General features: G+C 38.7%; 1 protein-coding gene across 4 annotated transcripts in view; it reads left to right on the forward strand.

Moving 5' to 3' along the window:
* The first annotated feature begins 301 nt into the window (after positions 1-301).
* Positions 302-13,343, forward strand: part of PSPC1 (paraspeckle component 1) — a 60,354-nt gene continuing 47,312 nt past the window's right edge. The window contains exons 1-6 of one of the 4 annotated variants that reach the window (XM_068144461.1): positions 302-826; positions 2,602-2,903; positions 5,339-5,434; positions 6,415-6,611; positions 10,326-10,410; positions 11,151-11,259. In XM_068144461.1, the coding sequence (XP_068000562.1) occupies positions 446-826; positions 2,602-2,903; positions 5,339-5,434; positions 6,415-6,611; positions 10,326-10,410; positions 11,151-11,259 (1,170 nt within the window). In that variant the 5' untranslated portion in view covers positions 302-445. The remainder of the gene's footprint in view (positions 827-2,601; positions 2,904-5,338; positions 5,435-6,414; positions 6,612-10,325; positions 10,411-11,150; positions 11,260-13,343) is intronic. The other 3 variants (XR_010988087.1, XM_068144474.1, XR_010988088.1) reach the window with 3 other exon arrangements.

Raw genomic sequence — 13,343 nt, forward strand, 5'->3', positions numbered from 1 at the left:
CCGGGCAGGTGGGCGGGTCGGGCACTGAGGGAGCCCGACTAGCAGAGAGCAGCAGGGAAACCTCTGGACGAGTTATCCTTTCGGGCAATGCAGCCTGCTGGTACGCGTCTGTCAGCAGACGCAAAACCCGATCTCTCACGGTTTGAGGCATACTGGAGCTGAAAGCGAATACCAACGTCGGAGGTACAGCAGAGTATATGGGACGAACGCGGCGCCCCCACCGCCGCGCGCAATAGCGCATGCGCCAGCCCCTCCCCGCGCCCAGCGACGAGCAGGAGCAGTGGCAGGGAAGGCGGCGCGGGCGGTGCCTTCCTTAGGGAACTTACAACTCGCCGAGGTGGGCGGCGGCGCCATTTTGAATTGGCTGCGGGTCGGTGGTAGTACCTGGTGAACCGAGCTCTGCGTTCCCCGAGAAAGACCAGCGAGGAGGGAGCGAGGTCTAAATATGGCAGCGAATAGGAACCTGAAACAAGTTCGGATCGAGAATAGCTCCCCAGCAGCGCCGTTGGGCATGGTGGGCGGTGGTGGCGGCGGAGGCAACCTGAAGGGATTGCGGGGCCTAGAAACGGAGAGTGAGGCATCGGCGGCCATGGCGCTGGTACCAAGTAAAGAAGGTGGAGATGAGGAGCAGGAGGTCGGGTTTACCATCGACATCAAAAGCTTTCTCAAACCTGGCGAGAAAAGCTACACGCAGCGCTGCCGGCTGTTCGTGGGGAATCTGCCTACCGATATTACCGAGGAAGATTTCAAGCGCCTCTTCGAGCGCTACGGGGAGCCCAGCGAGGTCTTCATCAACCGGGATCGTGGCTTCGGCTTCATTCGCCTGGTGAGGATTAGCGCGAGTCTCTGGCTGCGTCGTAATTCGGGGACTGCCTTTGGAAGCGGGAGGCTTCTGGCCCCTTGTTCCCCCTCCCCCCCTGCCTTTCCTCATCGAGCGGGTGTAAAAAAAGACAGCGGCTCTTCCTGCTGCTAGCGCTGTTTCTCCCTTCTTCTCCTCCCCCTTCCCCTATGTGCCTCCATACAGGCAGATCGGAGGCCTGCATTGCGAGCAGCATTCCCAGCTCCTCGCGTTTAGCTTCCCACCTCTCTGCGCGGCACTCCGCTGGCTTCAGGGCCCCTCCACCGGTTACCGGTTACGTGTTGCTAGCACGGGTGTGTAATTATTCCGTGAATGGAAGATGCGGTTGCGTGATGTTACTCGTATAGTACCTGTACAGTAACTTCCCTTATTTACCTGGGAGAATTTGTCGTATTTAAGGTCCAGAAGAAAAGACCTCCTTTATGCAATAGGAAATTTGAGCCTGCCAATTCCTTATGAAAACAGTTAAAGTCTGGATAGGATTTTGTTCAAAATACTACTACTTACACATCGGGAAAGCAGAACACGTAACCAAAGGTCCGAATTCTTTGCAATTCTAAGATTGTTTAAATTATTTGTGTCCAGAAAAGATGAGATTTTTAGGGATAATACCGCATTCAGTGCTGTATTCAGTGCTTAAATTGAGCTTGCAAAAAAGGATCACCTTGTGAAAAGTTGATGGTACTGTTTTAAAATAGCAGTGTGCAGGGTCAGTTGTCATGATTGCTGTATCTAGAATACACGCGTTTACATCATTCTGGGAATAGCTTTAGAATGCTTTGGGTGTATCTTGTTATGATTTTTCTGCATATGTTTTACTGGGTTGTCATTTTAAAGATAAGAGCTTGTGGCATTCTGCCCCTACATCATTTTATACCCTGAGATTTCTCCAGCCTGTACTAACAATTTTCTGGAGGAACTGTGAAATATTTACATGTCATTACTCAATTTGTGTGTAATATAGATTAGTTTTCACCTGAATTTCCATGTTCTGTTATGTTTAGGCAATATGTTATATTTTTAACAATTTACTTAGTCGAACTGTAGACAAAATGGCAGTGGTCTAAGGAATAATTTTTTTTTTAATTTAAGGAACGGCAATTACCAAACTCGGTGAAAATCTCTGAAAAGAGAAAAAAAGCAGTTAGAGATGCAGGCTGTTTCATGGATATGGGTGCAGAAAGCCCGTAAATGTGATAAGAATGAATACATAAGCGTAGAAGGTTATTTCCTCATCTGTTGACGTAATTCAAATTAGACATTCGTTGAGAGTTCATACAACAGTGGTAATGAGCAACTGGGCTATTTTCACTTACCTGAAAACCAACCCCCTAAACACTGTAGTGTTATCTTTGTAAGTATTGTTTCCTACTCTGTGGAGCTAGGGATGCAGAATTGAGTAGGTAAATACGAAAAACCATGACGTTTTCAACCAACCTGAAAGCTTTTATGGAGCAGAACAAATGTGTCCCTCATAATGAGAATCTAAGTCTTGTAATGCACGACAGAATTTTGTGCCATTGCAGACTTTCTTGTAGGAGAATAAATGCATATTTTTTTAAATTGGAGGATGGAAACTTTAAAGGGTGAGGTGAAAGTTTAGTGACCCTGCTGTTACTGCGTTCAAGTTGAGGAAAAAAAACTTTGCTACTTTTCTTGCAGGAGGTGGGTGGAGGAATATGAAAGTGATTACTGTTGTCTTTGAAAATCAAATACATAAAATATTTTATGTCTTGAAAAAGGAATCTAGGACTCTGGCTGAAATAGCAAAGGCAGAACTTGATGGTACTATTTTGAAGAGCAGACCGCTTCGAATTCGATTTGCTACACACGGAGCTGCCCTAACGGTCAAGAACCTTTCGCCTGTGGTTTCTAATGAGCTGCTGGAACAAGCATTCTCGCAATTTGGGCCAGTGGAAAGAGCTGTTGTTGTAGTAGATGATCGAGGGAGAGCTACAGGAAAAGGTTTTGTGGAGTTTGCAGCAAAACCTCCAGCACGGAAAGCTCTAGAAAGATGTAGTGACGGGGCATTCTTGCTAACAACGTAAGTTCACAGGCTTTTGTTTGAACTTGTGTGAGTATATATTTGTACCGTGAAAGAAAACTGCATTCATGGGTGTTTCGTAGTTATTTTTCAAGTTCTTACTCCATTTAAAGTCGTCTTTTTCAAATTACAAAGGTCATGAGATAAGAAATGGAAGTGTTGTACATGAATACCCCAAATACTCCTGGTTTGTTGTGTGTTTGTGATTGGGTTCTTCCCCCGCCCTTTTATTTGTTTTTATTGTGAGGAAAAGCACCTTTCTGCGTATCGTTTATAAGACTTGTAATTACCTTGAGAGTCTGAGATATTTTTCCTTTCCTTGTCTATATACCTTAGTTTTCCTTCTCTACACAGTAGGTTTTTTTCTAGTATTTGCATTGCTTGCACTTTTCCCAGTAAATGTGACCATATAATTTTGCTTTATTTCGTAGCAAAGCAGTGCACTGCATTGCTGATACTCCTTTAAACTCGGAATGCCTGCATTTGGTTCTATCTTAAAAGTCCTATGTATGGCTTGAAAGGCTAGAAGTGAAGATTGTGACAAGCCTCTAGAAAACTTCCTGTTCCAGGGGTGAACAAGCTTGCACGTTACAGCACTTCTCTCTTGCATCTCTTTTCTGTGCTGTGCTGAAGAGAACTATGAGCTACTGTGCTTTAACACAATCAACTAATGACAGTGTGGAAGCTTGCTGCCATCAGAGTAGGGAGCTTGTAGTATTTCTTCTCTTCCTGCCCTGGCTGTGTGTGCTTTTGATCTTATGTCTGAGAACTTTCTGATACTTCCATAAGCCACTTGCTCTTGCTAAAACAACAGGAAAGTATCCAGCTGGTTTTGTTGGGTTGATTTTTGGTCGTTTAAGCACATGAAAGTGCTTGCTAATGTGGATGCTGTGAAGATCAGGTCCAGCAGAGGATAAGGCATGAGAAAATGTCAGGAGGTGATTGCAGGTGGGGAAAGGGTCTATTGCTTTTGATAATCCTATAAACGTTGTATGCTATTGAATTGGTGGCTATATAGTAAATTCAGTCTAGTAGGCCTGTAATGGTATCACTAGGTGCCAGCAATTTGTTCTTCCCTTTCGGTTTTCTTGGCATTAGTATTTGCATGGAAGCACGGTGAGCCAGACAAGGGAACTAATCTAATTCAGTGTTACATGAGAACTCTCCTTGTTGTGAGGGAGAAAGTCCAGTGTGTGAGGGACAGCGTTCTTGTTTTACCAGCTGGATAGATTATTTGGATTGAAATAACCATTTGACTGCGGCCTGAGTGGGTAGAAAGCACTTAGTCTTTATCTTATTTAGGTGGCTGCCACAATTCCTAATGCACACAGTTGCAATCATAATTCTCATGGATCTGCTGCCTTGATACTTAGATGTTGAGCTAAATATATCAAAACTAGGCATTTGAAATGTTAATGTAGAGATTTTAAATTAGAACTTGTTAACACCACAATTCAGTTGCATTTGAGTAACAACTGCCAGTAATTGCCATGCAGATAACAGGAGAAACTGTTGCCAAGTTGTGCTCTATGATTCCAGACTTAATCTTTTTAATTCACAGTTAGTGCCTAAGGTTTTTTTGTGTGTGCTGTCAGTGGTGTTAGAATATATTGATGATTCCCCACCCCCCACCCCCCCTTTTATGTGAAAATATCTGCAAAATGAAATCAAAAATGTGTAATACAGTAAATAAGCACTGGTATTTTGAAAATAGTATGTCTAGCTCATTTCTTACTGTTTTAAGGTGTATATGATAAACTATGCTCTCAAGACTGATGCAGAGAGCTTTTTAGACAGATCAGTATCTGTATATTGCTATCCTTGGCAGTACTAGCCAATACTTGCATCTGATTACTACAGATGATGAGAGTTCTAAAAGTTATTTCCAAAGATAAATTAGGATTCTGATTTGTGAGAGTTTGGTTCAAAGACTCAGTTTTAAATAACTTAAGCAGAAAACATTTTCTAATTACCACTGGAATATTAATGAGAAATTATCAAGATATTTTCAACTTGGGAGTAACTTCCAAAATAACTTGTAACATTCTGGAAATACGAATAGGTTTCATTACTTTGTTTTGGGTTTGTTTGGTGCTTTCCTAGTATAATCATGGCCCCAGTATTGCCTCACTGATGAAAACAAAAAGGCGGTTCCTTCCTAAATATTTTGTAATTGTTTTTGGGTACTTCTGAGATTTTTATTTTTAATCTTTAAATACTTTGTGGCAAGCAGAAAGTAAATTATGGATTTCAGGTTGAATAGCTGGTTTTGGTATAGAAACAATGATTTTTCAAAGATAATTCTTAATTAGGGTAGTTCTGTGATTGAAGAATTTGCAAGAGACAGAAATTATAGATACTATTAATATACATTAGCTTTCTGGACCGTTTCCTGAAAATACTAAAACAACTTCTGCTTCATTTATGTCTTCTAGAACACCTCGACCTGTTGTTGTAGAGCCAATGGAGCAATTCGATGATGAGGATGGGCTCCCAGAGAAACTAATGCAGAAAACACAACAGTATCACAAGTAAGTTGTGTTTAGCTTTATTTTGTAAAACATGATTTATGTGCTTGCTTAGCTTGGTAAATATACACTAGGTTTTATTTTTGCATTTGTGTAACAGGAAGTTGTGTTTTGTATATTGTCCTTTGTGCAAAAGATTCAATAGAACCATGCCAAGATTTCCTTACCATAATAAAAGTTCAGACTTCTGTTGTTCATTTAATTTTCTGTACGTTTACTGAAAAAGCTGGCATGCAGTGAAATTGGAGCTTGTTGCCATGCAGACTGTAGTCTATAATGGATTAGAGGTGTGGTCTAATCCTTTAGAGATTTGTATACCCACAGTGTTTTTTGTTCTCTGAAATAGCCCCATAGCCTTTTGTGAAGTCAGTGGAGTGTAAATCTCTGCAGTTTCTCTGGCTCTGATAAAATTTTGAGCATGACATAAAGTGAGTGTTGATCATGAGGTGAAAGAAGTTGCCTAATCTGATAGTATTAATTTTTAATATTGATTTCTAAATGTCAATCAAATTTTGTGTTGCTTAAATCTAAAATGCTTATTTTGGTGAGGCTGGAGAATGCAACTCCTTAAAAATGTGTCGCTATTAGCTGCAGTATTAGTGTTAGAACATGATACAAAATGTTGGCATCTTTTAATGCTGAGACTCTGACTAATGTTCTGAGCTGTCTAGTAAGCTTTGGTATTGATCAAAACTGGTTTTATGAATTGACTGCTTTAGAAGGCTGAACACTGTTACAGCTTAGTATTTTGTACTAATGCAAATACAAATTTATATCTGAAATTACATAAATAGATGTTTATTTGGACAATTTATCTGATCATGACTTTTAACAGCTGAATTAAGCTTTGGTTTAGAATGTAGGCATCTGACAAGTTGAAGTAGATCTATACTTGAAGTGGTTGTCTATAAATTCTTTTGACTCTTACAGCTGTTGATCTAAATGTGTCCTTCTCTACATTTTAACTACAAAATTTTTATTAGGGAAAGAGAACAGCCTCCACGTTTTGCTCAGCCTGGAACATTTGAGTTTGAGTATGCTTCACGTTGGAAGGCTCTTGATGAGATGGAAAAGCAACAACGTGAACAGGTTGACAGGAACATTAGAGAAGCCAAAGAGAAACTAGAGGCAGAAATGGAAGCAGCTAGACATGAGCATCAGCTAATGCTGATGAGGCAAGGTAAAATCAGATCATCTGCTAGTATTAAATTTGTTTTGTCACAGATTTTCTTTGTGTAGAATCTTGAGCTGTGTGTTAAACCTAGAGATTTTATCAGACTAATTAAATGCATTGAACGGAGAAAAAGGAAGTAAAGTAATACTTGCCCTTACACACATTACTTGATAGTTTGGAGAGATGGATTAAGAAAATGAGATTAATAAAACTTTTGACATGCCAAATAGTTAGCACCTGAAATGACAACTCAAGCTGTTGTTGGTGTGTTTTCCAAGAACAAAATGTTACGGCTTTTGGTTTGCGTGTAAGCACAGGGTATACCTTACAAGTGAGGAACGGATGTTGAAGTAACAGCAATACCTGTAAGAGACAGGACAACCTCCTCTTTTCAACTGGACACAGATATTTATTTTTGTGTGTATCTGTGACTGATGCTGGAAAGATGGTTCAGTGCTGGAAATACAAGTTGGTTACATTCACCACTGACTTTACTGAGTGTCAATATTTGACAGTGCTAATGATCCAGTTCTAGAGCTTATATTTATCTATTTTTTTAAGAATTTATCCACCTGTTCTTGCACTTGACAGCAAGGTTAGGGATTTCATTTTCTTAAATTACAATTCCTTAATCAGATTTTTAACTGAGGCAAGGCAGAGGCATTTATTAAGATAAAAAAGGTCTTGATGGTAACACATGGGAGAACAGCTTAGGTATATTTTGTGACTACTAAGGTTTATTCTAAGGACACTGTAAGGGAAGAAATGTTCCTTCTTTTGAATATCTGTGAAGCTCCAATTTGATATGGAAAAGGAAGAATTATCCCTTCCATTAACCACTAAAGCATGAATGCTTTTGGCGTTAATACTCTGGTGAGGAAACATTTTCATTAATGTGGCAGGAAGGATTTTTCCCTTGCTGTTTGGTTAGGAGTGCCTTTTTTTGATACAAAGTAATTTGGTATTTTGTTCAGGTAATTAAACATTGGTAGATGAATAAGTAGAAATCTAATTTGCCAAACTCTAGGGATTAGTAAGCATTCTCTTTTTAGTCAACTGTACAGCTTCTGTGAGTATAAGGAAGGTGCTTTTTGTCTCTTACATTAGCTCTATCCAAATTGTGCTGGTTGGAGTGGTGTCTTGGGATAGAAGCTCAGACCATGCCAAGAATGTTACATTAACGAGCTGGCATCACAGGGATTTTAATAAAGATGACATGAAACATCTGAAGCATCGTGACCTAGAATTAATGTTTTTTGTATGTCTGATGCACAAACCACAGATATAAAGTTTTCATTGAAGTAATTATCCTGACATTGAAAATGCAACATATTGTCAAGAGCTAAACAGATGATGGAAAGAATGAGCCTGCTAGAGTCCATACACTCTTACAGGTGAAAGCTTTATAGAAGCTGCTTTTTGGAGAGCTAGTGGGACTTGAGGACATTGAGCTAATACCATACCGCAAAATCCTGAATACTTAATACTGAAGGTAGATTTCATTCTTTCGATATGTGTAATTTTTCACTTCTAAGTGTCATGTTTTGACAGATTGAGTCAGAAGTAATTTGTAAAGCAGAATATGTGTTTCCATGTGTAAGTAAATTAGCATGGTGTTTCTGATCTACTTTTGGTGGTATGCTTCAGATTTCTGTAAATACTCTGTCATAATGGTGATTAAGTAGTTCATGCAAATACTGTGAAACATGACTGAATTCAACCAGAATCTTCATTCCTCATCAGTTAACATGGAAGCTGGGTGGGTTTTTTCCCTTTCTTAGTACCTGATATATAGTATCTAAACCAACCTAAATATTTTTCTAGACTTGGTATTCCTGCTTGTAGGATTAACTTCATAGGTGATGGTACACTTTCACCTTCTGTCCTCTGCCCTGCAGGAGGTTGAGGATAGAATTAAGACTTTGCCCTTTCTTAAGGACAAGAAAGTGCAGAAGCTAATAATAATGCGTTTTGTCTGCTTTTTTCACAGCTGCTTTGGAGCACTTTTTATCTATTCAGAGAAAGGGACTGTGTCCAACATGCGTCAGTCCAGAATTGTCATCATTGCAGATCTTTTAATATGGGTGACTTTGTGCACAGCCTGAACCTGTAGATCTATATTTTTATCTGGCTTTGTGCTAAGATTCTGCTGTTGTCAAATGGTACTGGATCATGAATAGATACATTGAACTTCAAAATATTACCAGTTTCAGGAAGGGCAATATTCTGAAATATGCTGTGGAGAAAAATGAGGAGAACACTGGGAAAAGTAGAACTCTATACCTTAAGAATAAAGGAAAGTAAAAGATACATTTGTAGGGGGAAAAAAAGGAATGCTACATAAATTTGAAAGAAAATAATTGCAAAGGAAGTCTCTTTTCCCACTGTAGTCAGTATTAAGCATAGAATATATTCTTGATCTCTGTAAGACCCTGAAACAACTTAAAGGTTAATTTTAAAAGAAAAAAAATACACCTGTACTCTGAAATGATCTGAAGATGTGTGTGTGTTTGTTTTTGTTAAAACAAAATGCTTGTGGCATTCCCTGAGTATCAGGATAACAATGGCCCAGCTTTCCATGTCAGGCACAGTTGGAAAGAAGCCACCCTCAGTCTTTGTGATTTGAGTGACTCTTCAGTGTAATGATACTCTACTGAAGTGTGAAATGTGTTAATTTTGCAGAAGAGATTGAAAAAGCAAGCCTGCAAAATGTTACTTGAGAAGGGACTTCCAATGTCAATAAGGATGCTGTGGAAGTGGTAATCTTCATTGCTAGAAGACAAATCCATGATGTTTTGGCAAAGTATATAGGTCATTGTAGTTGCATTTGGTTACGAAAGAAAAAAGTTGTTGTATGTGCCAATGCAAATTTGAGAAGTGATTTGCCATAGCTAAAAAAAGATGCTTTAATTAGTATAGTGATGAAATGTGTAAAGAAAAATGTGGAGTATTTGAACTAGAGCTTACAAGGAATATTATAGGTGGTATCATGGAATGTTCTTTCTGGTGTCTATAAATATCATGTGGCTAATATGCTATGAAGATTGAAAAGGTGAACAACTGCTTCTGAGCAAAAGACAGAATTAGTACTCACTGAAGAAAGCATAAATTGCCAGGCAGAAATCAATGTTACTGGTCAGAAACTAGTACAGGAAAAGCAAATAGTATTACTTGCATCCTGCTTTTTAAGAGGATATGACTGTTTCTTTCTGTTGCTGTTAAAAGTTTAATCATTTGTGACTATAAGCCAAGTCATGATAAATCTTCACATAGGCTTAGACTGCATGCATATGAAGTTCATACTGCTTTTTTCATGCAGTGATCTCACATAAGTCTGTATATATTGTACTGATTTTCTTGCTAGTGTGATTTTTAGCAGTACACAGTACATGGCATTGTGAGGAAATTGATGCCTTGCCCTAGATGTAAAACCAGGGTGTGATTTAAGAGATGGCAGGGGTTTTTTTCTCTTTTTGTTTAAAAACTTCAAATATCTGTTTCCAATAACCTGCTTTGGAGGCTTTGCCAATCTGTATGTTTCTGTGAGCCATGGATCCAGTGTTTGTTTTTTTTCCATATGCTAGACTTTATGGGAAGAAAGAGTTAAATGCATCAAGAGATTCCTTTAGAAATCAAAACTGCTGGCAGTAACAGATTTTTTGTTGTTGCCACGTTGTTGATTGGCAGTTTTTACCTTTATTATGTTTTTAATTCTGTCAGATCTCATGCGACGTCAGGAAGAGTTAAGGCGTTTGGAAGAGCTTCGCAATCAAGAACTTCAAAAGCGCAAGCAGATACAGTTGAGGTACTTTGTCTTCTACTGTGCACAGATCTGACATGTAGCTGCTCTAGGTCTGTGTGAATTTGGGGCCTCCAGCTTGTAGAGCTTGCTTTTAGATATCAAATAAAAATAGGCTGCTAAAAGGTACATTTCGAAAGCATCATACTTGATGTTTCTGTTAACATTCTTGAAAATTGCATCACTTGCACTGATAAAAAAGAATGATGAAGTATTTTTTACTTCTTGTTCTGTTCTAAATTTCAGAGCTTTCTAAATAGCATAGAGATGTCTTAATGTAAGTTTTCTTCATAGTATTTATTTGAACTTTATGACTGAAATATGATTGTAATACAGCCAAAATTGATATGAATGTGCTCCCCAGATTTAGGGGCAGGTGATCTGCATGTGGATTAGTAATGTTGCAAATGTGAGGCTTTCAGGGGTATTTTCACCTGATATTCTGGGCTGTAGATGACAAAGAGCAAACCTCTCAGAGTTAAAAATGTGTCTTTTGGCAATATTGAAATGTTTGTTTTAACAAAATGAAAACAAACAACACCCAAACAAAGCAAAACAACAACAAAAGGAACATCCCAAACAAAAAACCCAGTGCAGTATATGAAAAAAGATTAATAATCATTGAATAATTTCAGCCGTGAAAGACCACTAAGACTGAATTTTGTTTATATGCTTGGTCTGAGAGTGAGAATAAGCCTGAGCAGGTCAACAGAATTAGTTGATACAGTTTTTGAACACTATTCTAGGCATGAAGAAGAACATAGACGTCGTGAGGAAGAGATGCTACGCCAGAGGGAGCAAGAGGAATTACGTCGACAGCAGGAAGGAGGATTTAAGCCAAATTTCATGGACAATGTAAGTAAAATTCTGTGATGAAAATCCAGATTGTAGAAGAATTTTTTTAAGTGGTAACATTTTTATAAGCTATCTGTTGAGCTGCCAGCTTCTTGTTTACTACTTTTCCTTTAAGTTTCTGATCAAGAGTGAAGTGATACAAATTTAGTAGTGTGGCCATTTATGATGGCATCACTGTTTTGTTGTGGTTTTTTTTCCCCCCTACAATCTGGTGATGTAATGCTTAAGTGAATGTGTTCAGATAATAATTGACCTTTAAATTTTAAATCAGTCTGGACTTTGTGAGCGTGTTTGAATTGCTTGGTTTGTTTTATGCTTCGTAATACACCTCAGAAACAAAATGGGCAACATTAGTTTTATATAGTGCCTATAATCTCTCTCCTCTTTGAACCTACTGTAAAACTAGATGAAGGAAACCTCAAAGTTTTTACTAGAGGAGACCAAAAGGTTATAAAGGTGGAAAAAAACCTCATGTCTTCTCCTGTAATTTATATATATTAGTAATTTAGGTGTGTTCTGCCTCTGAAGACTCATCCTGCAGGACTAGCAAAGTGATGGTGTCAGAGGAGTAAGCTTCTAAATTTTCATGATTTTAGTCAAGGGTATGATTTTTTTCCCCCTGCTTGGTCTACCAACCAAAGCAGTTGGATGAACGCAACCTGTACTGTGGATGCTTTAATTTCATATGAGAAGGATATTTACTGTTACAGCTATTCTTGGTGAGGAAGTATTTGAATAGGTGATCCACACAGTGCTCTTTTATGTTGCTACAACAGCTGTAGTCAGCAGGAGGAGATTTTGTGCTGCATTACAGATACAACTTGATAAACTGCTGTTTCCTCAGCTACTTTCTGAGTATGTGTGTTGTGGAATAAATACTTATTTTACATATTCTACCATAGCATTTTCTGTAGGGTTGAGAAGAATGTAGTACATATGTTCTGAGACATCCTAATAGAACGTAGAAAATAATAGGTTTTCTGTTCTCAAAGGATATAACTTTTCCCATCTTCTGCCCTTTAGTGTTTATAGTCAGGATGGGAATGAAGTAAAATTGTTCCTTTCATGTTGCTAACAGCTATCAGTTGATTTTGCTGATTGTGTTTTGAGAAATGTAGCAAAACCCAATAATGTATTTCCGTGTGTGCTCACAGTGTAGAAGAATATTTTCAGGCTTATCTTTTCTTTGGAGTGATGAAGATCAAGATTTCAAAACTCATAATGTCCTTTAGTGTCACACATACTATACATGCCTTGTGAAAGAGCATATAAGAGTTGTTTGATGTTATTTAGAAATAGCAGTTGCTGATTGTGACTTCTGTAGTACCAAGTGCAAAATCTCATTTCACCTTAAATGTCTTGACATGGCATCTTTGGGGTGGCCTGACTTTTCGACCCTCTAAACCACTGGGTCAAAATCTTGTGGCTGATGTGTAAGACTCATGATACTTACTGCAGGCAGCTGCAGAAAGGGAAAGCTGGGGAGCCAACCCTGAAGCTTTAGATGGCAATAGCTCCCTCAAATTCCATTACTGTTAGGAGATTGTGGCCTGGGGATGCTGGGGAAAACCAGTTAAGATTGGCCACAGTAACCTTTACTGGTTTTCTTCTTGCAGTTGTGTTGAGATAATGATGCTTATTCTCTGTTCTTAAATTGCTTGCCACAGTTTGGCTGTCCGGGTGCTTCTCTGCATCTTTAAATTCTGATCTCTGTAAACAGAAACTGTTCCAAGTTGGTGTGCTGGATAGGGCAAAAGAAGGCAAGAGGAACGGTTCAAATTGAAAGCACTTCAATCACTATGCATAATTTTTATGACTCCTATATAGTGAATTTTTGAGGGGTTAAAGTTGGAAGAATGCTTTGTAAGAGTGCAGCCTTCCCACTGGGTTGCATTACTGGATTTGTATGTTCACCTGGAACTAATTAATACACCACAAGAAAATGTAGATGTAGCAGTGCAGTGGCCACCCTACCAAAGCTGCTGTAAGTTGTATAAGGAATATCTAGTAGCAGTGGTGGTTTTTTAATGTTGTGAAATTGAAGTGGCATGTACAGTAATTTTTTATAAAAGTTTTCTCTAGTC

Source organism: Melanerpes formicivorus, unplaced genomic scaffold, assembly GCF_026170545.1.
Source record: "Melanerpes formicivorus ecotype bairdi unplaced genomic scaffold, bMelFor1.0.p_v2 SCAF_1, whole genome shotgun sequence".
Lineage (NCBI taxonomy): Eukaryota > Metazoa > Chordata > Aves > Piciformes > Picidae > Melanerpes > Melanerpes formicivorus.